Source organism: Macaca thibetana, chromosome 3, assembly GCF_024542745.1.
Source record: "Macaca thibetana thibetana isolate TM-01 chromosome 3, ASM2454274v1, whole genome shotgun sequence".
Taxonomy (NCBI): Eukaryota; Metazoa; Chordata; class Mammalia; order Primates; family Cercopithecidae; genus Macaca; species Macaca thibetana.
In genome coordinates this window covers 83,147,357-83,172,246 of record NC_065580.1, presented here as the reverse complement: position 1 = coordinate 83,172,246, position 24,890 = coordinate 83,147,357, and the positions used below count along the sequence as shown (strand labels likewise).

The 24,890-nt window shown below is 39.7% G+C and overlaps 1 protein-coding gene and 1 long non-coding RNA gene across 3 annotated transcripts in view; one reads left to right on the top strand and one right to left on the bottom strand.

The window, feature by feature from the left end:
* The window catches only part of SCIN (scinderin), an 86,601-nt gene that overhangs the window by 4,979 nt on the left and 56,732 nt on the right, over nucleotides 1-24,890 (bottom strand). Inside the window, exons 6-13 of the mRNA XM_050785370.1 lie at nucleotides 24,178-24,310; nucleotides 23,373-23,461; nucleotides 22,421-22,636; nucleotides 20,025-20,146; nucleotides 12,794-12,884; nucleotides 8,460-8,630; nucleotides 4,649-4,826; nucleotides 4,259-4,380 (exon numbers count right to left, since the gene is read on the bottom strand). Of these exons, the coding sequence (XP_050641327.1) occupies nucleotides 4,259-4,380; nucleotides 4,649-4,826; nucleotides 8,460-8,630; nucleotides 12,794-12,884; nucleotides 20,025-20,146; nucleotides 22,421-22,636; nucleotides 23,373-23,461; nucleotides 24,178-24,310 (1,122 nt within the window). The remainder of the gene's footprint in view (nucleotides 1-4,258; nucleotides 4,381-4,648; nucleotides 4,827-8,459; nucleotides 8,631-12,793; nucleotides 12,885-20,024; nucleotides 20,147-22,420; nucleotides 22,637-23,372; nucleotides 23,462-24,177; nucleotides 24,311-24,890) is intronic.
* On the top strand, nucleotides 8,754-20,030 carry LOC126951323 (uncharacterized). 2 transcript variants are annotated; one of them, XR_007724431.1, is made up of 4 exons: nucleotides 8,754-8,951; nucleotides 9,994-10,108; nucleotides 12,410-12,493; nucleotides 19,626-20,030. It is a non-coding gene; the product is annotated as an uncharacterized LOC126951323 (long non-coding RNA). The 2 variants fall into 2 exon arrangements; XR_007724430.1 differs by lacking the exon at nucleotides 19,626-20,030 and having other exon boundaries at nucleotides 12,410-12,800.

Genomic DNA, 24,890 nt, shown 5'->3' with positions numbered 1-24,890 from the left:
CATTTTGTAGGTCAAGATTACTTTTAAAAAATCAATAGGGCCGAGCATCATGGCTCATGCCTATAATCCCAGCACTTTGGGAGGCCAAGGCAGGCGGATCATGAGGTCAGGAGTTCAAGACCAGCCTAGCCAACAGGGGAAACCCTGTCTCTACTAAAAATACAAAAATTAGCCGGGTGTGGTGGCAGGCGCCTGTAGTTCCAGCCACTCAGGAGGCTGAGGTAGGAGACTTGCTTGAACCTGGGAGGTGGAGGTTGCAGTGAGTCAAGACTGTGCCATTGCACTCCAGCCTGAGCAACAGAGGGAGACTCTGTCTCAAAAAAAAAAAAAAAAAAAAAAAAAAAAGAGAAAGTTAATAGGCCTGGTCATTTTTATAAATCAAAAATTTTCAATAAGATGACATTATAACATAATATTGCATGTACACATTTTTTTATTTTTATTTTTAATTGTGTTAAATTATAGTTATAGCATTAAAGGGTAATGGGAGGGTTAGCTTCATCCACCCAATACCAATGGGCATGTATTAATCTAAAGTTTGGTATTTTTAGACAATTGTGGGTGAAAACCCCCCTGGATCCTTAAGGCAGGAGTTTGGATTATGGTTCCCAGTTCTTTATTCACTCCCTCTGGCATGTGACTCTGCAGTGCTGTGGAGCTCACTGGGGCCTTGGCCATGTCATATTAGCAAAGGTGACTCAGCAAGGGCCTTTTTGTGTCTTTGGCTTTGTCACTGGAAAAATATGTATAAACCCAAAACATGCGCCCAGCATAGATGAACCTAGTTCCAGGCAGCCTGCAGACATCTGAGCACGACAATTCATGTTTGTTGTAATCTGATGAGATTTTGAGATTGTTATACAAAATAAAACAAAAAACCTTGACCATTTAGAGGGCAAAGGATTTATTTATATTATTTTTATAGGACATATACCAATCACATAATGATTTTAAAAAGAAAAACTTTAAATAGCACTTACTTGATGTCAGGCACTGTTCTAATCTTTTATATGCAACAGCTAATTTAATATTCACAGCAACCCTATGAAGTAGGCACTATGATTACCACCATTTTAGAGTTGAGACAACTACAGCCCAGATAGGCTCAGTAACCAGCCTAAAGTCACAGAGCCGGCAAGTACCACCACCAGGTAAGTGACAGCACATGGGCGGATTGGTTCCAAAAGCTGTACTTTTAGCTAATAAGCTCTGCTGCCTTGTAGCTGCCTTGTAGGAATCTACATGTGTAAAACCTACTTTCTGATAGTAATTATAAGATCAAATACTTGTTAGCAACAATCCGTTGCCTTAAACTGTAAAGGGAGTGGAAGGGGTTCCAAACATCAAACAAGAAAATGAGTTGGTGCAGAGGAAATTTATATTTCTCTTAAAGGCTAATATACGTGCATAACAAAAAGCCAAAGACTAACAATTCTTTTTTTTAAACACACTGAGAACAAAGCCTAGGTACTTATTTTTGTAAAATACATCTTTCTTGGAAACAAATATCTAATTTATAGCGATGTTAACAAATAATTATAATAAGAAATTATAGAAGCATATGCTGAAAAATAAGTTGCTTGGATGCAATATCAAGTTACCAGTTAAAACAATAAAACAGCAGATTTTTCTGATGACAAATCCATAAAATATAGCAAGTTCAGGGATTTCCTGTAAAGTAGGTGAGCAAATTGTGGTATACAGCAACCAAATATTTATCTCAATGCACTGTTTAAATCTTTAACTTGTAGGTCAAATTATTTATAAGCTTCAAGGGGGACTTGAACCACTTCATCTCAAGTAATTTTATTTCTAGTAATCAAAATATCTGGCAAAATACATGGGAAATTTTCTTTCCTGTGTTGAAAAATAAAGTTTGCATTTGTTCACTAGGACATGTTGACCAAAATCTGTAGATCAAATTTCATATAAAAGAGGAATTCATTCTTTAAATGAAAAATTTAGCAAAAACTTAGCATGTGAAACAGAGAAAGTATAACTTTTTTTTGAAATTTAGGTGAGGCCGGGCGCGGTGGCTCAAGCCTGTAATCCCAGCACTTTGGGAGGCCGAGACGGGCGGATCACGAGGTCAGGAGATCGAGACCATCCTGGGTAACACAGTGAAACCCCGTCTCTACTAAAAATACAAAAACTTAGCCGGGCGAGGTGGCAGGCGCCTGTAGTCCCAGCTACTCGGGAGGCTGAGGCAGGAGAATGGCGTGAACCCGGGAGGCGGAGCTTGCAGTGAGCTGAGATCCGGCCACTGCACTCCAGCCTGGGTGACAGAGCGAGACTCCGTCTCAAAAAAAAAAAAAAAAAAAGAAATTTAGGTGATAGGCTGTGGTTCAGGATGATATTTCAGAGCCCAGTGTAAAATCACTCTTGTATTCTTTTATATTGGATGTTTGTTTCCCCCCAGAATTCCTATGTTAAACCTCTAACCCCCAATGGCATGGTAGTAGGAGGTGGGGTCCTTAGGAGGTAATTAGGTTCAGATGAGGTCATTAGGGTGCAGTGCCCCTGCTTAGCGTCCTTATAAGGAAAGACCTAGGCTAGAGCTTGCTCTCTTGGCCATGTGAGGACACAAGAAGGCTAGAAAGTGGTCCCCTCACCAGACATCAGATCTGCTGGTGCCTTAATCTTGGACTTCTCAGCCTTCAGAATTGTGAAAAATAAATGTTTGTGGTTTAAACCACACAGTCAATGGTATTTTTGTTATAGGAGTTTGAACTAAGACATGCATACACATACTTCTAATTTTACTTCTGACTGACTGGAAGTCAAAGCTTGTAATTGACTATGAAATAAAACATTCCTGTTGATGTCAGTTAATTTGTAACTGCATATATAGCTTTCTGTGATTTTTGCTCAATGATCATAATATTTCCATAATATTTTTAATTCAGTCAAAATGGTGAAAATTTTTACTCCGCTGGGAAATTGACATGTAAAATTTACATATTTCGATCAGAAATAATGATTGCTGCCCATAGAAAATGCCAAATTATTAAATTAACAAATCTAACCACGTATCTATTCATACAGCAACTGCATGCTCACACAGGTGTAAAGTAGCTGGTACTTTTAAGAGCAGCTTAATCTATATAGGAAATCACAACATTAATGCTTTCACATTAATTATATCATTAACCCTTAAAAACACCCTGTGTAAGGAACAGAAAGCCAAATACTGCAGGTTCTCACTTATAAGTGGGAGCTAAATGATGAGAACACATGGGCACATAGAGGGGAACAACACACACTGGGGTCTATCAAAGGGTGGAGGATGGGAGGAGTGAGACAATCAGGAAAAATAACTAATGGGTACTAGACTTAATAACTGGGTGATGAAATAGTCTGTACAACAAATCCCCACGACACAAGTTTACCTATGTAACGAACCTGCACATGTACCCCTGAACTTAAAATAAAAGTTAAAAAAAAAACCCTGTGTAGAGCAAAGGTTGTTACCATGGTTTGCAGGCAGGCAGAAACTGAGATTCAGAACAGTAGCACGTCTGAAAGTGTCAGAGCCACATGGGACTGCCCCTCCCGGTGTTGTTAGGTTCTATCCCACTCTTTTTTGGGGTTTTTTTTTTTTTTTTTTTTTTTTGAGATGGAGTCTCACTCTGTTGTCCAGGCTGCAGCACAGTGACGCCAGTGGCATGATCTTGGCTCACTGCAACCTCTGCCTCCCGGGTTCAAGAGATTCTCCTGTTTCAGCCTCCCAAGTAGCTGGGACTATAGGCACGCACCACCATGCCTGGCTAATTTTTGTATTTGTAGTAGAGATGGGATTTCACTATATTTGCCAGGTTGGTCTCAAACTCCTTGACCTCATGATCCACTCATCTCGGCTTCCCAAAGTGTTGGGATTACAGGCGTGAGCCACTGCGCCCGCCCCCAACCCCCGCCTTTTTTTTTTTTTTTTTTTTTTTTTTAAGAAGGAGTTTCGCTCTTGTTGCCCAGGCTGGAGTGGAGTGGAGTGGCGCGATCTTGGCTCACTGCAACCTCCGCCTCCTGGGTTCAAGTGATTCTTCTGCCTCAAGCCTCCCAAGTAGCTTGAATTACAAGCATGCACCACCACACCCAGCCAATTTTTGTATTTTTAGTAGAAACAGGGTTTCTCCATGTTGGTCAGGCTGGTCTCAAACTCCTGACCTCGGGGGATCCGCCTGCCTCGGCCTCCCAAAGTGCTGGGATTACAGGCACAAACCACTGCACCCGGCCCTATCCCACTGTTTTTAAAGACACTTACAATGAATCTTCCAGTTTTGTTAGAGCAGCCATAAAGCCGAGGTGGATGGTCTTCAGCCTGGGTCTCCAGTAGTGGGGAGGTCTGGTAGTCTTCTTTCCCTCCAAGGGAACTCCAAAACTCCTCTGTGGAAAACACACTGAGTTATCCAGTGCATTTTCAGGAACACATGCTTGCTGTTGCTTTATATGAACAAATATCATCTCACCTTGGTTTCAATGTTGAGAAGTTACTTAAAGAAATCAGGTACCATCACCCACCCACCTTTGCAACTAATGGAGAGATTGTTAACCCTTATAAGCCGTTAGAAAGTGGCTTTTTGGTGAAAAAAAGATGATTGGCAATCATATCAATATAAAATCTAGTTAGTGCCCTTGGCCCCACAGCACACACCTGGCTCCTCGCCTTCTTGGATCCGTAAAGTTTTGCACTTGAGGACACTTGCTACATACTCTGCTCCTTTCTCCTCCTCCTGGCTAGCACCTTTTCCTATCCAGATGTAGCCACTATTTTGTGGCAGTTTCAGGACAAAAACATCGTTAGAATTCAGTGAATGTGCATCAACATCAACCTGGAATATAAAGAAAAATAAAACAGTGATTCAAATTCATTGCTGCTCCCTCAATAAACACGTCCTAGAAGCTGTGACTGTGGCAAACCATACATAGCCTTCTGCCCTATCCCAGGAAATTAATTCAGGGCAGCTCTGGGACACCACTATGGTGTTTTAAACCCTAGAGTAGGAGCACTTTGGTCTGTGTCACTTGTGAATTTGTGACTCTGTGTCCTTCTCTGTGAGAACCTTTCTGACCATATGACTGTGCTACTATGTCACTGGCATGACTTTCTGCATAATTGTCGAACAAGTGTGATATGTGATTCCAGAAAGAGGAAGAAGAACCAATAAGCAAGACTGAGGGGGAGTAGCTGAGACGGAGGAGGAAAACAAAAGTGTAGTGATCTTGAGGCCAAGTGAGGAAAATGCTTCAAGAAGGCAGGGGTGATTTGCTGTGCCAGATGATGCTGCTTGGCCATCTACACTGAACTGCCAGGATGAAGGCATCCACGATGTGGAGAGTTGAATATCACCAGGTTTCTCAGGAGCCCGTCCAAGGAGAGAACACTAGAGGAGGAAGGAACGATTGTTGAAAGTTTTAAAGGCATGTCCAGGAATTGGGAACATTCAGGAAAATGATAAAAATTCTCTCCCAGCAGGAATGAGGCCTCACAGACCAAGCTCAAAGGAATCTATCAGATGTAATGATGGAGAATTACAGGAACCAAGTCTGGCTTCCAGGGCTTCCAATTTCTAATATATACATCTCATTATGGGTCCAGAGGAAAGAGCCAGGATGAAGGATAGAAGGTGACAAGAGATCTATGCCCAGACTGGTGTGAGATCAGGAAATGAGATCTAAAACAGAACCTTATAAAGACTTAGACTGCCAGCAGATGAAGACAGGAAGACCTGTGAAATGATCGTGACTGGTGCATTTCAGAGAGGCTGGGAATGTGAAAGCTGGTTTGAGAGGCCGCAAGGAAATAAAGAGATGCACTGCAAGCAGCTGATGAGGTCTCACAAAGGAATGTCCACTGGGGAAGAAATCAGAATGTAGGAATGGGGCATTTTGGTTGACTTTCCCATCTGAAATCAACTGAGAATGCCCATAGATAATGAATGCTTAAATGTCATTTTGATAGTTTTTAAATGTCAAAAAATAATAGTCATAAGTAAACATAGAAGAATCCGTGCACAGAAGGTTCTGGATGAGATCAATACATACGCTGGCATTTATACTATATGACTAAATGAGACCATGGTGAAGGGGCCAAGGCCGAGGCTTGGAGCGCTGAAGAACTTAGAGGTCAAACAGAAGAGGAAAACACAGCAAACTGGCCCAAGAGGAGTGGCCGATAGGTTAGGAAGAAACCATGGTAAGTGTGGGGATACATTCACCTAGTGAAAAAAAGAAGTGCTCAATAAAACTGGAAAGGCTGACTGGCAAATGCTAGTGGGAAGTTGAGAAAAACGAGATCAGAAGAGTGACCTTTGATTGTGGCATGCGGCAGGTCACCGGCAAACTAGATAAAAACCAATTCAGTGGACTAGTGGGATGGACACCTGATTGAGGTGGTTTTAGAGAGAACTGGCTTTAAAAAGTAGAGATGATGAGTGAGTGAAAACACTCAAGACAAACCTTTCAATGATATGTGCTCTTAAGAAGGACAGAGAAATGATGCAGTAGCTAGAGAAGGTAATGGTCAAGGTCAAGACACAGTTTTTAAAGAAATGACAGGAGGTTTTTGTTACAGTCATCTTTGTAGTTCAAAGTGAATGATTCCACATAGAAAAATAAATTGATGATACAGAATGAAAGGAGATTACTGCTTGCAATCATGATGAACTAGAAGTGGAATAAATGCACGGGAAAGACAGAAATCCAGGAGATTTCTTAGGAAAGCAAGAAAGGGAAGGATCCAGACAGAAGTTGGTGGCCAGGTGGGCGGAGGAGGAATTGGGCCTTAGATAGGAGGGATAGTCTATGTAATAAACATTTAATAAACTATTTATTGATGTATAACTGTATACAAATACATTATTCATTGCTAATTTATGGATAATAGTATATATGTAATATGTATAGTATATAATCACTTATAAGACACTTCATATATGGAAATTCCTAATATAAAACATTTATTAACTTAAAAATATAAATACAAATTTGGTATTTATTTCATAAAACAGGAGGGAAAGAGAATATATACATAGATGCAGACAAATTGATAAAGTTGCAGGGGAGTAGATAAGATGATTTATGCCTGATTTATCTTCTCTGTGAACTCTAAATTAAAGTTATCAGTAGAGAGAAGGGGATGCTGGGGATGTGGGGAGAAAGGAGGACATGAAGGGTGGGGTGTGAAGGAGGCAGCGGGTTCATGGATTCAGCTATAGGCCTGGAGAATTGCCAGAATGTGCATTCTAGAGTAAAGGAGCCAAAGGACAGGAGAGAGTTGTCAGAGATTAGATGACTGGAACAGATTTCTGAGGAGCTATAGTTATTGCAAATGGCAAAATTTAGTATAGGACTATGTGAGTGTGAGATGAAATGCGGTCAAGCAAAAGACTGCTGGAAGAGAGAAGCCAAAGAGATGGAAATAGTGAGATAATGGCTGAAGTCATCAAAGAAGAGGAGAAGGACTGGCAGTTCAGTCTATGAAAGCACAAGAGGTCTGGAGGAGGGAAAGTCTGATACAAAGGAGAGAGGCAAGATAAAATCAAAGAGGTAAGGGTGAGCGGGGTGGGGAACTTGTCCAGCCCCATCCCTGAGGCCGTGGTGAGTGGGCCTTGGGAAAACACAAGTTCCACTTGAGAAGGTCTGCAGGGGAATCTGTCCTCAGAGGACAGTCGTAGAGAAATCAGGTGCAGGGAGAGGGAGGCTTAGAGAAGAGGTCACAGGTGGAGGGATGAGATGACCAACCCGGGTTTCAAGGGTCTGCTGATGGACTTGTATGGAGGGGGAGTTTGAGGGACAGCTCCAGGCTTGATATGCAGAGTATGCCGGGCAGTGTAAGGGTGATGTGGAAGACTTGGATTTCAATGGTGACTGGGGTGACAGGATTGTCCTAAGGTCAAAGCACTTAGCTATTTAAAAACCTGGGCAGACTGGCCTTGTCTATACCTGGAGGTCTCCTTATCTTATGGCACCATGGCATGGGGTCTGATTTCTCTCCCAGCTGCTGTCAGAAACAGCTCATGGGGCCAGTTCAGTTACGGTTCTGGTCCAGTGTGGTGGGACATGCCTCCCATATTTGTTACACTTGTGCAAACGAGGGCCTTCCCTCTCAAATGTCTCCACTGTGGTCAATCACCTGACCATCACCTGTGATCCATCCACCTCAGGCCTTTCAAGATGGAGCTTAAGCAGCCTCATGCTTTTGACAGCTAATTTGTGATAGTATTCTTAAAAATTTATTTGTTTGGGTTCAATGCAATTGAAAAATGTGAGAGGCCTGATATCTAGAGTTTTACTTTTTACTCAACTCTCCTGCTATTAGTGTTTTTAAAATTTTGAACAGTGGATTAATTATAGAAATGAAGGGGTTTTATTTGCCAAGTTTTTAAAGTCTAATATTTGCTGATGGCTCAGGTCCATTGGGAAGTCCACAACTAGGACATGTTTTATGGAATGCATGACATTACCTCCACAATTCTGGTGATAGATGCCAGGTTTCTCCGGACTTGAAAGAGGCGTGTAGGGGGAGCAGGTGCCTGACCTCCTTTCTTTGATGTTCCATTCTTGTAAATAATGAGCGGTTTGTCTTTGAACAAACTCAGCAGGTGAATAGGCTCTTTGCCTTGGGAGACTCGGATCTGATGGGGGAGAAGGGGAATAAAAGAAATATAATTAAGAGTACCGTGAAAGAAGGTTTTAGTTCCAAATGTGTTCTTATGTTCTCTTTTTGAAAATAAAACAAAAAATAAAAAGTCAAGAGCAGGAGAAATGATGATTAACACAAAATATAGGTTAATGAAAATCAGTTTTCCTTGGTGACTTAAGAATCTTTTGTTTTTGCAGGCACGGTGTCCCTGAGTAGTTTCTTGTCAGGGGAAACATCACCATGCTCCAATACTTTCTGTTTTTGAAAAGTATGAAGATTTAAGTTTGTTTGTTACATCTCCGAAAGAGACAAGGTAACACCAAAGTGCTGGAGTCTGCGACCTTATGTGAAAATCTTAAGTGAAAATCGCTCTTCTTTCAAGGGCGCCAGTAACACTTACAGATACTTACAGAGGTACTAGAATCTCATGTTTTTGGATCTGGTTCAGAAGGTTAAGAGATGTGCATTCAAATGCTTTACAACATAAGATGACCCCAAATCATACTCATTATTTCTATACCTCTGTATTTGTAAAATAAAAAAATTACACACACACAAAGATTTCCATACAAGCATTAAAAACGGGCAAAAATAAACAGAATATGTTTTCTACTTTTTAACTTACCTATAGAAATGTAATAGTAGATATGCTCAATATAAGAAACTTTAAAAAAATAAGACTTTTTAAAAAATAAGTCTTTTTTTTTAAAAAAAAGACTTCAGGATGAGGAAATCGAAAAAAAAGGAAAATTATTTACTTGATTTTATTTATTAGCCCCAAATATTGGATTAGAATTTCCTATTTCTCGCACAAACTATTGATGCATTTACATAAAGAGTTCAAATTTCATGTGAGTCTCCCGTTGTTTTCATTTATTCTGCCCTATGCGAAAATTGAACCGTCTCACTTCCCCTGGTTTGTCTTTTTCTAGAAGCCAGGTGAATGGGAATGCTGATGCATGTACCATTAGAGGGAGGCCTAAAGGCATTGAAAATAACTGACTTCATAAATATATTTCAATTAGTAGGCATTCAAATAAGTGAGCAGCAAATTATAGAAATGTTTTGTCAGTTATGGTCTCACAAATACCTAAAACTGTTGGCTTAGCATTTCATATAACATGGAGAAAATTTTAATTGCCAACATGAGAGAAAGTGAAACACTGATTAAGGCCCATCTCTTACTGTCAAAGGAGAATAAGAAAGAAAAAAGGTTGATTAAAAGTAATTTTAATGGTTAATATATTCTACAAAGGAGCATTGAAAACCGCAATACTTTAGTTTTTTCATGCATTATTGTAAGCTACTGCCATCTAGTGATTAAACTAAAAATTACCATTTTGTTGTCAATTTAGGATTCAACTGGCTAACAATTCATGGAAATTCATAATCGAGTGTATCAAATATAGTACAATGAAATATGAAATATGTAAGACAATGCATATCTTCAAAGTTTTTTGTAATAGTTTGGTAAGTAATAACTTAAAGATCAACTAAATTTCATAGAATTGAGTGCATTTAAATAATGCAGTCATCTCATTAATTTGTTAATTAAAAATTAGCAAGTTATTTTTAAAAAGTTAATATGCACCTTTAAATTTAGATGTAACTTGTTTTATGTATCTACTAACTTGTATCAAGATAGGAAGGAAACCAGCTGGAAGACCAACTTCAGCCTCCACATCTTACACTTTATGTTCTAAAGAGTCTAACTTGCCTCTTTATTTAATTATTATATTAAAATAAGCAATCACACACTGACAAAGATTTGAAAACAAGACAGAAAAACCCTTTTGTACCATATAGAATCTTAGCTCTCTTGACACCAGGAATGAGGAAGTTAAACAGGCACAACCATGCAAAGGGAGTGTTCCATGCTGCTGTATCAGAAACATCACTGCACTGGCCAAGTAAGCACCTGCTTTCTGTTTGAACTCTAATCTGTAAGATGCTTTTCCCACCAGATAGGAGCAGATGGCTTCTCAAAAACTGGCCAAAGACAACAGGCGGGCAGAAAACAGGCAGCGGTGTGCGCAGCTCCAGCTAGGAAGACGCAGGGAATGAGAGAGAGGGAGAGAGAAAGCTCCAGCCAGCTGTAGGGAAAAGGAACAAGCAAGTGCCCTTTCCCAGAATGAACAAGAAAGCAGACAGACACACTGGGGCACACTAGAGGAAAGCAGGGACTCCTTGAAGTCTGTATGTCAGTTATACAGTAAGGGAATTTAAAAAACAAAGACCCAAACTTTTTCATGGTAACTAATAAGGGTCCTGAAACAAGTAGCAGATACTCCACCATAACTATAAAAGGAGGAGCAGTTGAACTTAGGAGAGGACAGAAGGTTGAACCAGGCTAGAAACAGCAGTCTCTTAGACACAGTGAGATCTAGAACTAGACATTGATACTGTCTGACACTGTATAACATTTAAAGTTTTATAATAAATAAAGCAGTATATTATCTTTTCCTGCCCATTTTTCTCTATTTTAATCTCTCTCTGTCTCCAGATAGAGATAGATAAGATAGATAGATAAGTTAGATAGATATACTAAAAAGTTGACTCATTTTTAATTACATGAAATTTTCATTTTGAATTTGGATTTAGTCATTCTCGACAAGTAATTTTTTTTTCAGAAATACCCAAATAAAAAAATATATCTCTCCTCCCTCTCATACTATCCTCTCCCTTGCCCTTCCTCTTCTCTCCTCCTTCCTACTTGTCTCATTTCTTCCTCCATGATTTCCCTTTCTTCTCTTCCCTCTCCTCCCCTCCTTCCCCTTTTCTTTCCCCTTTCTCCCTATCTTTTCTCTTTGTCCCTCCCATTTCTGTTCATGCTTTCTCCCTCTCCACCACTTCCTCCCTCACTTTTGGGTGATGGACTTTGTTTCAGTAAAGATTTTGGTACCTAAAAGGGAAATATAAGGACTCATGCTATTTTATCAAGATTTATTTCTGTTTACTTGTGCAAAACATAACTTATGCATGTTTATGATTTGAGAGTGTAAGAGTCTTTTTTCTACCTATTAATTAGAATTGCTAATCTGTGCTTGTTCTGTACTGTTGTATTTATTTCCCAAATTATAATTTGTTACAGAATTGCTGTAACAAATTACTATGATTTAGTGGCTTAAAACAACAAAAATTTATCATCTTACAGTTTTGGAGGTCAGAAGTCTGAAATGAGTTATGGGGTTAATTTAGATAGATCACTGGGCTAAAATGTGGAATAACAATTTAGTCATGGGGCTAAAATCAAGCTATTGCAGGGCTATAGTCCTTTCTAGCGGCTCTAGGAATGAATCTATTCCTTGCTTTTTCTGGTTTCTAGAGGTTGCCCATATTTCTTTGCTAGGGACTCTCTTCCATCTTCTTATTTTTAATTTTATTTTTTAATTGATTAATAATTGTAGATATTCATGGGGTACATACAATGTATAGTGATCAGATTAGGGTAACTAGCATAACATCATCTCAAATATTTATCATTTCTTTGTGCTGGGAATGTTTAATATTCTCCTTCTAGCAATTTGCAAACTATATAATATGTAATTGTTCCCTCCATCCTCAAAGCTAGCGATCGCTGGTTGGTCTTTCCCATGCTGCATCCCTCTGACTCTGTCTGGCTTTCTGTTTTACTTATAAGGACCCTGGTGATTACACTAGGTCCACCCAGTAATCCCAGATAATCTCCCTAGCTTAAGATCTGCTGATGAGCAACCGTACTCCATCTCCAACCTTAACTCTCCTTTGCTTTGTAACATATCACACTTGCAGATTCTGAGGATTAGGACATGAACACCTTGGGGGCTTATTCTGCCTACCGTATCTGTTGAACAACAGCTGGAAACAATAATACAGGTAAAACCGTTTTAATGTCAAGCGACTATCACTGACGCAGGGTGTGATTCTAATGGGAAGATTCTTTTGGGATCTTAAATCTGTCGATAGTTTTTTGTTGCTTGTGTTTGTTACCTCCTTTCCAGAATCTGAGAGAACTAATTTGAAATGAGAGTAGGAATATTTGAATTTCAAAATGAAAACAGAGTTCATATCAAGAAAATGTCAAATTTCTATTCCAACTTGGGAGGCAGCTACAGCTATCTATTGAGCTAGCAAGACTTTAACTTGTGTGAGTTTTGGGGGTAAAAATATCCCAACCTGCACAGCCTGTCCTCCGAGGGACCGATCCAACTGAACAGTCAGGAACGCAGATGTTGTCAGCTCATCTCGCGTGGCATTTGCTCCTTGCCTAGAGGAATGAAAGTGAAATAAATTAGCTTGCCTTTAAGTTTTAAGATCGTCGCATGTAGGCATTGCAAGCAGAGACAAGTTATTATGAAAGATCAAGAAGAAGCAAACTGTTTTAACATGATATGAGCTGTTAAGCTATTGTTTTTGTCAAGGTATCTAACATTGAATTGTCCTATGTGTCGTCTAGAACTGTATATGGTAGGCATTTTAATCTCCATTTTAAAGAAATTGAGCTTTTGTTCCTTACATAACTTAGCTAAGTCATCAGGTTCACCTGATTTTAAGTTGGAGCTGCCTATTTTTTAGAAAACACCACTACAGTGAAAAATAATCCATCTGAAATGAAAATACGAGCCAAACTTATTGCGTTGACTGTTAGTGGCATTTTGTCTTTCTTTTTTTTTTTTTTTGAGATGGAGCCTCACACTGTCACCTGGGCTGGAGTACAATGGTGCAGTCTTGGCCCACTGCAACCTCCGCCTCCCGGGTTCAAGCGATTCTCCTGCCTCAGGCTCCGGAGTAGCTGGGATTACAGGCATCTGCCACCACACCCAGCTAATTTTTTGTATTTTTAGTACAGATGGGGTTTCACTGTGTTGGCCAGGCTGGTCTTGAACTCTTGACCTCATGATCTGCCCGCCTCAGCCTCCCAAAGTGCTGGAATTACAGGCATGAGCCACCATGCCCAGCCAGCATTTTGTCTTTCTATGAATATTTGGTGAGCATGAACCAAATGTCTGTAACCCAGAAAAATCAAGAAAATAATAATGAGAAGTTGACAATGGAGAGGCCCCATTTTGTCATCTTAGCAATTCCATAAGGAATTATTTATTATTATTATTATTATTATTATTATTATTATTTTGAGACAAGAGTCTCACTCCATCACCCAGGCTGGAGTATAATGGCATGAACTTGACTCACTGCAACCTCTGCCTCCCGGGTTCAAGCGATTCTCTGGCCTCAGCCTCCTGAGTAGCTGGGATTACAGGTGCTTTTTTGTATTTTTAATAGAGACAGGGTTTCACCACGTTGGTGAGGATGGTCAGGCTGGTCTCAAACTCCTGACCTCAGGTGATCCACCTGCCTCCGCCTCCCAAAGTGCTAGAATTAAAGGGGTGAGGCACCATGACCTGCCCACCATAAGGAATTAGTAATAAGGCTGTACAAGATGCTAAGCTTCCAGCACTCAGATACGGGTCAGTCCATCAATATGGCCCATCAATATGGCCAGTTCATTTGTAGCCTCTCTTTCTAGGGTAGCTTGTGGCTGTTAACTCTGTGTCACCTTAACCTGTAAAGCAACTTGTGGGAGATCTGCTGTTTGATGAGCTTGTAGAGAAGACAATAAAAGAAAACAAAACAAAGCTCCAAACATGGTAAAAGCACTCATTGAGCATTATTTATTTTTAGCCAACTTTCCCATTTCTATCTGACTAGTGGTTAGCTTAGCAGTAGGAATGCTAAACTTGGATTTAGACTTTGAAAGTTAACTATTAGATTGGTGCAATCTATTAGATTGCTGTGTTTGCTATTAAAAGTAATGGCAAAAGCCACAATTACTTTTTTTTTTTTTTGGAGACGGAGTTTTGCTCTTGTTGCCCAGGCTGGAGTGCAATGGTGCAATCTCGGCTCACTACAACCTCCGCCTCCCGGGTTCAAGTGATTCTCCTGCCTCACCCTCCCGAGTAGCTGGGATTACAGGCATATACCACTATGCCCGGCTAATTTTGTATTTTTAGTAGAGACAGGGTTTCCTCCATGTTTGTCAGGCTGGTCTCAAACTCCTGACCTCAGGTGATGCGCCTGCCTTGGCCTCCCAAGGTTCTGGGATTACAGGCGTGAGCCATGGCGCCTGGCCTACCCGCAGTTACTTTTGCAGCAACACTAATATATCTTTTCTTCTAAAACTTTGACAGTAAACTGTTCCATACTTGGAACAGATTAACAGAACCTGCCACGTTGGGCAACACACACGCGCACACACACACACCCCCAAAACACTGGGAAGAGGGTGCATATCTTATCACACAATTTTCCATTGGACCAGCATAGGCAAATGGTTGATGTAAAAATTTTCTACAGAGAGGTGCAAAAAAAAAACCATGCACACACATGTTGATAAGAAAATAAAAAATGTTTTCCTTAATAAAGGAACTACTAAAAACATAGTGTTTTAATGTCAATAGCCTACATTTCCCAAGAGCCTATAATGCTAGCCAACACCTGTGTGTGTACTGGAAGCACAAGGTGAGGAGTTACACAGAGCTGCATGAGGACGGGCCACCGCAGGGTCTGTATCATGCGTTGTTTCTTTGTCACATCTGTGGTTTCCTGAATTCTCGCTTCCAGCTGTTGTTAAAAATGGCTGCTTTCCATTTTGCTTTTATTCTGAAGGGAAGAAATCCAACCACTGAACAGACAATATTACCCAACTTTTGTCTTCATTTTGCTCCTTTTTTTTTTGGAATATTTCAACTAGCAAACCTGAAAAACATCACTAAGTTTCTGCCTCATGACACGCTGAACAAATACTTTCTACTCATCTTAAACCTCTCTTCTGGATCCCAAGTACCATACTGCCATCCACACAGATTCAAGTATTCCACTACAATCAAGAAATAACACAGTCGCTCTTTTTCTAATTTTAAAATCTTATGCTGAACAAAAAAAGCAATCTACTTTGACGTATTTTTTCTTTATAAACCTGTGGTGGTTGTTGCTCATTAAAGATGAGTGCTGCGTAAAAATGGGATTTACTACTTCAGGAGATTCATCATTGTCGTCTGTTCAATTTTAATTACCTGATATTTCAGAGAAAAGATCATTGCTGAAATTATTTCTGTCCTGTCATTTCAGAATACAAGTGGTTTCATAACTGATTTAATTCTAGTTTCTCACCTTTAACTCTGCCTCTTGGACTTAAACCTATTTATATCCCTGCATTGAAATTATCACATAAACTGGAAAGTTGTTTAATTTGAAAGCCAGTCTTCGATGGAACTGCTTATTTTTTGAAATCCTCTTCACTATCTTTATGGAAGCTTTTGAAGTTCCACAAACCATACAACACTAACAGACTTACATACTTCACATCCATGATTTCAAATGGTGAAGACTCACAAAAGGACTCTGAAGTATCTAATTTACATTCTTGATATCCCCCAAATATATACATTCTTATGATGGAAATGTTGAACATTTCAAATTGGAAAGAAGAAAACTAAATGACCATCCTTCCAGCCCCATTCCAAAGATAGTAACTATTACCAATGTGGTGCCTTCTCGTTCTCTTCTTTTTCCTTTTGCATTTTTGTGCAGTGTGGGCCAAACTTGTCTTCCTCGTAAGATTTTTAATCTCAGGAAATAAAACGCTACCCATTTATGCTCAGACCAGAAACCCAGGGGTCATTCTTGTCTTTGTCTTCTCCATTCCCCATTAACAGTTTTTCTGGTGCCAATACCTTAACACATTGCAAATTTGTCTCATTCTTTCCTTCCCTGTTGTCACTACACTAAATTCAGGCCACATCATTCAGCTGGATTATTGCAACACATTCCCAGTTGTCTTCCTGCTGCTAGCCTTCCTCTACCAATCCATTCTGCAGATGTCAATCAGAATAATTTATCTAAAATGAAAACCAGGCCAGGCGTGGTGGCTCACACCTGTAATCCCAGCACTTTGGGAGGCCAAGGCAGGTGGACCACTTGAGGTCAGGAGTTCAAGACCAGCCTGGCCAACATGGTGAAATGCCATCTCTTCTAAAAATACAAAAAATTAGCCGGGCGTCGTGGTGTGCACCTCTAATCCCAGTTACTCAGGAGGCGAGGCAGGAGAATAGCTTGAACCTGGGAGGCAGAGGTTGCAGTGAGCCAAGACTGGAGCCACTGCACTCCAGCCTGGGTAACAGAGTGAGACTGTCTAAAATAAAATAAAATGAAATAAAATGAAAATCAATCATGTAACACCCCATACAAACTCTTTCAGTGACTCCCAATGTCTTAAAAATAAAGTTTGTCCTCTTCAGCATGGTTTATGAGGCCATTTACAATTTGGCTCCTTCTAATTTCCTTCGTTTTATCTTTTGCAGCCTAAATGTTCTCCAGCCATACTCTATGACGAGTAGATTAGAGCACACTATTTTCCTGCATTGCTTGGAACAACTTCTCTATTTGCCTGCCTATCTAGCTTCCACTTCAATGCCACTTTTTCTAGGAGGCTGTCTTAGTTCATTTTCTGTTGCTTATAACAGAATACCTGAAACAGGGTAATTTATAAGGAAAAGGAACTTATTTTTACAATTATGGAGAGTGAGAAGTCCAAAGTCAAGAGATCACATCTGGTGAGGGTTTTCTTGCTGGCAAAGACTCTGCAGACTCCTGAGGCAGTGCAGGTCATCACACAGTGAGTGTTTGAGTATGCCAGCTCAGGCTTCTTTCCCTTCTTATAAAGCCACTGGTCCCATTCTCATGATAACCCATTTATCCACTAATGGACTCATCCTTTCATGAGAGCTATCATCTCTTAAAGGCCCCATCTCCCAATATTTCCACACTGAAGATTAAGTTTCAACATGAGTTCTAGAGGGTACAAATATTTAACCAATAGCCTAGGAGTATGGTGGAGGGTCTGTATATAATTATCAAAAGATCACTCAGCTTGATCTTACATAAAATCGTCTATATTGCACTAAAAATACCTGTTAATCATCTGTTTCTCATTACATATAAGCTCCTGAAGACACAGGTTGTATTTTTCTTTCCACCACTGTACCTCCAGAAATTAGTACAATGCTTAGCACATAAAGTGCTTTCAAATGATACAAGAAATAGCTACAATTTAAAACTTAAATTTAGCATTTAAAATTTGTAACCTGATTTGTTCTATTTTAGTATGTCCATATAGACATTTATATGGGTTGCAAATTGTTAATTCCTCAAAACACTCTTTCGCATTACTTGCTTAGTCTTTTTTCGTTTAATCTAAATTCACAATCAATTATGTTTTTCATATTCAAAAGAGAATTAACAGGAAGACCATGAAATAAAATGCAAAAGAAAAGTTAACTAGGAATAATTAATTTATCCCAATAAATGCTATGATTTTGTTGCACAAACACTTTTCTGAATTAAACTTTTAGAAAATGAAATTGCAAAATAAGGACATAACTACCTGATATAGATATACTCAAGCCTTAAAGAGACCAATCGATTAAGATTTAAAATGTTGCCTTACAACAGTTGTAACTTTGAGTTAAATTACTTTGTCTGTCTAATCTCCCCTGCTCCATTCTTTTTGGAAAGACGTAAAACAAACAAACAAACAAAAAACCAAGGAAACATCTGGCACTTTGCCAGTGAAAACATGCTGCTCACAGAATGGTTGCTATTAAGACGACATGTTAACCACAGAGCTAAATAGCTAAACACATTCATCTAGGACAGCATATGGAGTGACTGTGGCATCAGAGATGGTCCTGGGTGCAGTGGTTCACACCGATGTGGTGGTGTAGATTAGAATCTCAGGAATCCCCTCAGCTGAGATTTTGATTTGTTTGGTGAGGGTGAGAGCATTTGGATTTATGAGAAATTGTTCAGGTTATTCCAATATGCAGTCAGTGTTCTAAACCACTGCCTGAGGCAATGTCTGTTAATCATTGAAGTGCATATGAATTACCTGAGGTCCTTGCTAAAATGCAGGTTCTGCCTTAGTGGGTCAAAGGTGGGGCCTGAGAGTCTACAAATCTAAGAAGTTCCCAGGTGATATTGATGCCTCCGAGTTCCCAGACCACTCTTTTGGTGTCATCCCATCTCTTGAACTTGAATGGGCTCAAGGCACTGGGCAGTGTAGATGACCAGACTATGGGGATGAGTGTGACTCTGTCTTTGTGTGTGAGGTTCACCAAAAAGAAATGTGACCATATCAGCAGAGTACTGAATGCATGTATATTCTATACACCTATTACAGGTTGTTATAACTATGTAGGCAAAGGTAGGATCCTGCCCTGCCTTTGCACCTTACACCCACATTTCTCTGCTTGAAGATCTTTTTTAAGAATTATTTTCTTTTTTCCAGCCTTCTTAGCAATATTCTATTTTTACCTGATTTCACTTAATAAAAAGTTAGAGAATTTCACATTATATAATTTCTTGCTGAATCCCCATCCCTTGACGTATCCTGGCATGGTGTATGCACATAAATTACTTGGTTGGACATTTGGTCATTTTCTCCTTGAGCAGGGCATTGGTATTTACTGAAAGTATATTTAGACTTCAATTAACCCAAATCATCATGCAAAACCATGTAAGATGAAAACACAGGGGCTGGGAGCAGTGGCTCACACCTGTAATCCCAGCACTTTGGGAGGCTGAGGCGGGCGGATCACAAGATCAGGAGATCGAGACCATCCTGGCTAACATGGTGAAACCCCGTCTCCACTAAAAATACAAAAAGTGTATCCAGGCGTGGTGGTGGGCCCCTGTAGTCCCAGCTACTCGGGAGGCTGAGGCAAGAGACTGGCGTGAACCCGGGAGGTGGAGCTTGCAGTGAGCCAAGATTGGGCCATTGCACTCCAGCCTGGGTGACAGAGTGAGATTTTGCCTCAAAATAAAAATAAAAACAAAAACAAAAAAACCGCAATTGCATATTTTTTCCATTATTGTAAATTTAATGGAAACAAAGAATAAGAATTGCATCAAGTTGAGGTATCAATGGAATCACAAATTGTATCTCCTACAGGTTTTGCCATATTGCAACTTTGCAGTTCCAATTAGGATGGACCTCTCTGAATTTTAACAATAAGAAGCCATGGTACCTGACACTTGCTGTTGCAGTGTTAACCTGCGTACAAGATGAGATATTCAACTACATATCCACTAGCAGAACATCACTGGTTTGGGATATCAAAACTTTTTCCCTAGACTAGATAGCATGATTTTTATGTAACTCCTGCTGCCTGTGGATGGCAGCTGCAAAACAAAGTCAAAATCATATAAAAAGAAACTACTACATGCATGCTACACAAATCTCACTGGGGTGATTATAGGATTATTCTACCCCATAATGCATGGAATTTAATACTTTGGAGCAAAATCTGGCTCCTGTGGAACCCGAGATCTTTGCCCGATATAAACTCACCACGTGTAGATAATTTGTCCTCTGGGATAGGTGTAGAGTATGATGTAGCAGTCACCACCATAGAATTCACCATATGAGTTTTGGTCGACTTGGATCCTACCATTGTTTTCTACACGCCAAATCTGGAAGGAATGGAATATATACACCAAATTACAATTTTCTTGATCTAATAGTACTTCTCATAAGCTTTAAATAATTTTTGGTTCAAATCTATTATTAAACAACTTTTAAATTATTTTTTAACTAGTTTACAAATCAAGCAAAGGAAAGAAATTGTTATCAATTTGCCAATTTATTGACATTTTAAGTACTTTTATGTTTCTTTTGCTTCCTCTACAGTATTAAGCTCAGTTCCGAGCCTGGTGATTAATAAATACCTATTGTTTCATCTACTAGTGGAAATAACATGACACTCCAGTGGAATAAAAAACTGCAAGATTCAGCTCAGAAATATGTATTTTAATTTTTTCTTCAATTATGAAATAACATGTGTATTTTTTTCCCTGTGCTTGAAGATAGGAGACTATTATTTTCCCAGGCAAGACTTGGTAGACTATGACCAGATACTGAAGATGCTACAACACACTGAATGTTTGAGTCCGTCCACGATTTATGTTGAAATCCTAACCTCCAGTGTGACGGTATTAGGAGGTGGGACCTTTGGGAGGTACTTAGGTCATGAGGCCAGAAGCCTCATGAATGAAATTAGTGCCTTTATAATCAGAAAGCTCTCTAGCTCCTTTTTCACCACGTGAGGATGCAGCAAAAAGTCTACCGGGAAGTGGATCCTCCACCAAACACTGAGCCCATCAAAACCTTCAACGTAGACTCCCCAGCCTCCAGAATGGTGAGAAATAAATGTTTCTGCTTAAACTCTCAATCTACGGTATTTTTGTTATAGTAGCCTGAACAGACTAAGACCAAAACGATAACATGACTTCTGTTTTTAAAAGGTGCCATCCAGGTATAAGACTGAAATGTGATGATGGGATAAAAACAGGCAGAACCACTTTCATTCTACCTCCTCCTCTTCAGCACAGATTAAAGACCCTCCAAGTTGGAGAGATGAGAACTGTAGATGAAACAGGAGAGTAACAAATGAAGGAGAGGCTGCCAGGCACTGTGTGTGTACGTGTAAGCACACATACACACACACACATACACACATATGCACACTTGCCTAAGTTCTCCGGTGGGAAGGGCAGACTCTTTGCTTTGAAATCTGAAGATGAGCAAGTGGACAGGAGCAGTGCAATGCTTCTAGAGAGAGGCCACCCCACCCTATCCTAGAGAGCAGAAGCCTTATATCCTAGAGACAGCACAAGATCCTAGAGAGAGCTCCCCAGATTTCAGCAGCCCTAGGATGGCACAGGAGAAGGCTGCAGCCAGGACACAGCTGGTGCTGGAGACCAAGTTTGCCAGGAGGACTGAGCTCCATCAGGAATGTCTAAGTAGGAGACAGATGCAGACCCAGAAGTCGATACTCCTTTGACAACAGCCATGAGGGACATTTGTGAACTTCTCCCTTGGCGCTCCCCACTCCCCAACACCCATGCCACTTAGATTCATGCTTCATGTCTTTGAAAAGAGTTAAAATTATTTCACTAATTTCTTGACCGTATACTTTGGTCCAAGCATTGTACTAAGCCCTAGGAATATAGAGATGAAATATTTAATTCCTGTCCTCAAGGAATTGATGAGAGGTCTAGGAGAAATCTGGCAGTAAATGAACAATTCTGTGGTAGGTATATGATAAATTCTGTGAAAAATATCCCTAGAGGTTGAATACAGAGAAAGGCCACTTCAGCACTGAGGGAAGCCTTCTCAGAAAAGGTATGGCTTGTGATTTAACTGAGTTGCCAATGAGGTGCAGGAACGTTAGCTAGATGGCAGAGGGGAAGTCAGTCCTCAAGGCAGTGGATAGGTGAAGCCAAGAGAAGGGAAAGGGTCAAGGGTCCAGCTGAAGATGGATGTTCTCAGGAAGGCTGAGGAGAGCCATTAAATATGTATAAATACATTTAGATATACATTTACAAATATATATGTATATATAAACACAGATATCTGTATGTATACACATTTATATATGTGTGTGTGTGTGTGTGTATACACATTTCTCCCTCTGTCACCCAGGCTGGAGTGCAATGGTGTGGTCTTGGCTCACTGCAGCCTCCACCTCCCAGGCTCAAACGATTCTCATGCCTCAGTCTTCCAAGTAGCTGGGACTACGGGTGAGCTCCACCACAGCTGGCTAATTTTTGTATTTTTAGTAGAGGTGGGGTTTCACCATGTTGGCCAGGCTGATCTCGAACTCTTGACCTCAAGGGATCTCCCCTGCCCTCTCCCAACATACACTAGCATTCATGGGCTTGACGAAAACAAAAACAGGTAAATACCTCCACTTTGCCAGAACCATCATCCACCATATTGTGCTGGGCTGCCATCTGTGGAGAACTATGTAATTTTGAGGCATCAAAGGGAATTTGTTTTATTTGAGCCACTTTCTCTGTGACATACACTTTCCCGAGGCCATCACTCTGATCTTTGTCTCTCCAGTCCTTAAAAAACTGTTTGAAGATTGGTGTTTCACCTCCTTCTGGAAGAACTTGAATCTGAAATTTAAAATAATAATAATAATAAACAGGAAAATAAGCAATTGAGGGAAAATATGAATCTGGCAGTGGAGACAGAACTAAGGAAATGAAAAATTATCCTGGTTTGGCTATCAAGCTCATATAATCCAAAACTGCTTGTTCTCATGACTAAAGTAATTGCCACTGAATTTTAATATTTGAGAGACGAATCAAGTTCTTTAATATGTTATCCCTGCAGTAAAATAAGTTTGTCTTTCTCCATAAGGTTCCCAAGAGATCTGTGAGCTGGAAGAAATTATCTCATTGTGTTCCTTGTGTAAGGACATAAAAACGAGGAGAATAGATGAGGCTGAGAGATTTGGAAAGGAAAGGAGTAATTAGACAGTGTCTAAATTGATTTTGATTAAGACAAGTATCATCTGGGTTTCAGGCCAAGTCTGCACAACTTGCTCTAAGGAATAATAACTCATAAGTGCTCTTAGCTAAATCTACTGTGGTTTACTATCTTGAATTAAAGGCAGTGGAGGAAGTGAATGGGCGCTCTATAGAAAGTCTGATGAGCAGTTTCTAAAAAATTCTAACCCCCACACAGATAAAGAGGGACATGTGACACCAGATTGTAGCAGGCAGGCAGGTGGAGAATCACTTCACATGCAGACGTTACTTTGACCCAAACTTTTTCATGAGTTTCATGGAGATGTCATGAGTTCCCATGTTTTCTATTTTTTTCTAGCCAGTTCATTTTCACACATACTTGGGTATTCTTGGAATAATTCATTTGCTGTAGAAATTCTTCAGCTGTCTTCATTGCAGCCTTCCTCTCCTGGGGATTAGCATCTTTACCTAAAATACAAGGTAAATTAAAGAGAAAGAACTTCAGAGAAGGAAGACATTCTATGATTAAGAAATACTTGTGTACCATAATAAACATAATTATAATTGAAGTTAAATGCAACAGTGAAAGAATAACAAAATTGGCCGGGTGTGGTGGTTCATGCCTGTAATCCCGGCACTTTGGGAGGCTGAGGCGGGTGGATCACGAGGTCAGGAGTTTGAGACCAGCCTGGCTAACACGGTGAAATCCCGTCTCTACAAAAAAATTAGCCAGGCATGGTGGCGGGCGCCTGTAGTCCCAGCCACTCGGGAGACTGGGGCAGGAGAATGGCGTGAGCCTGGGAAGCCGAGCTTGCAGTGAGCCGATATTGCGCTACTGCACTCCAGCCTGGGTGACAGAGCAAGACTCTGTCTTAAGAAAAAAAAAAAAAAGAATAGCAAAAATTTCCTGGTATATGAAGTATATTTAACAATACGCGAAAAACGTTATTTGTAAAACAATTCTTTTTATATTGCCCAAATGCTTTTTTTTTTTAAACTTCATATCCCTGGTACATGATGTTGGTAGGAGGAAAATGGCTGTATTTTATGTGAGACATGTATAGATCAAGTCTTAATTAAAAGGTGGGATTTTTAAAAAAAATAAAAAAAAATATATTTTATGTAGCCTTTTAGAGGAAATATATATACATCGGAAATACAGCATCGCCAATGGAATTTTTCACCTTTCCATACGAAAATTTGTTTTGCAGCCCCGTGGTCCAAAATAAAGCATTCTTCAGAAAGCAGCATTGCCATCGAGAAGGGGTTTTCTTCTGCCACCACAGTCACCCTCATGGAGCCACTTGCATCTGAAACCTAATATAAAAACCACGACCTCCATGTTTTCATTTGGGGATGATGAGGATGTTCTATAATTAGATTATGGTAACGGTTGTACAACTCGGTAAATGTAATAAAATAAAAAGCATTGAACTGTACACTTTAAATGCATGAATTTTATAGTGCATAAATTATATCTCAATAAAACTGTTTCAAAGAAAATGAAAAGAATCCACAAGACTTCATTACACTCCAATTTTTTTTAAAAAGTCCTTTGGGGTAAACTTAACAAATAAAAAGTTAAGTTTTGACACTGTGCCTAAAACATCAGAAAAGAATAGTGATAATAATAATGGCTAGACAGATGCTCTTATGTACTAAGAACCATGTAATTAACTTTACATGATTATTTCTTGTACGTTTTAGAGCAATCTTTTCAAATAGGTAATAATCTTAAAATCATTACATACACACAAGAAGATGAAGTTTAAACATTAATTTAGTCAACATTTACTATCTACTATATACCAGCCACTTTGCTAATTAAGCTATTGATACAGTTTATGCATAAAGATTTTTTTCAACATAGGTCCTGCAAGGTAAATACACTTTGTAT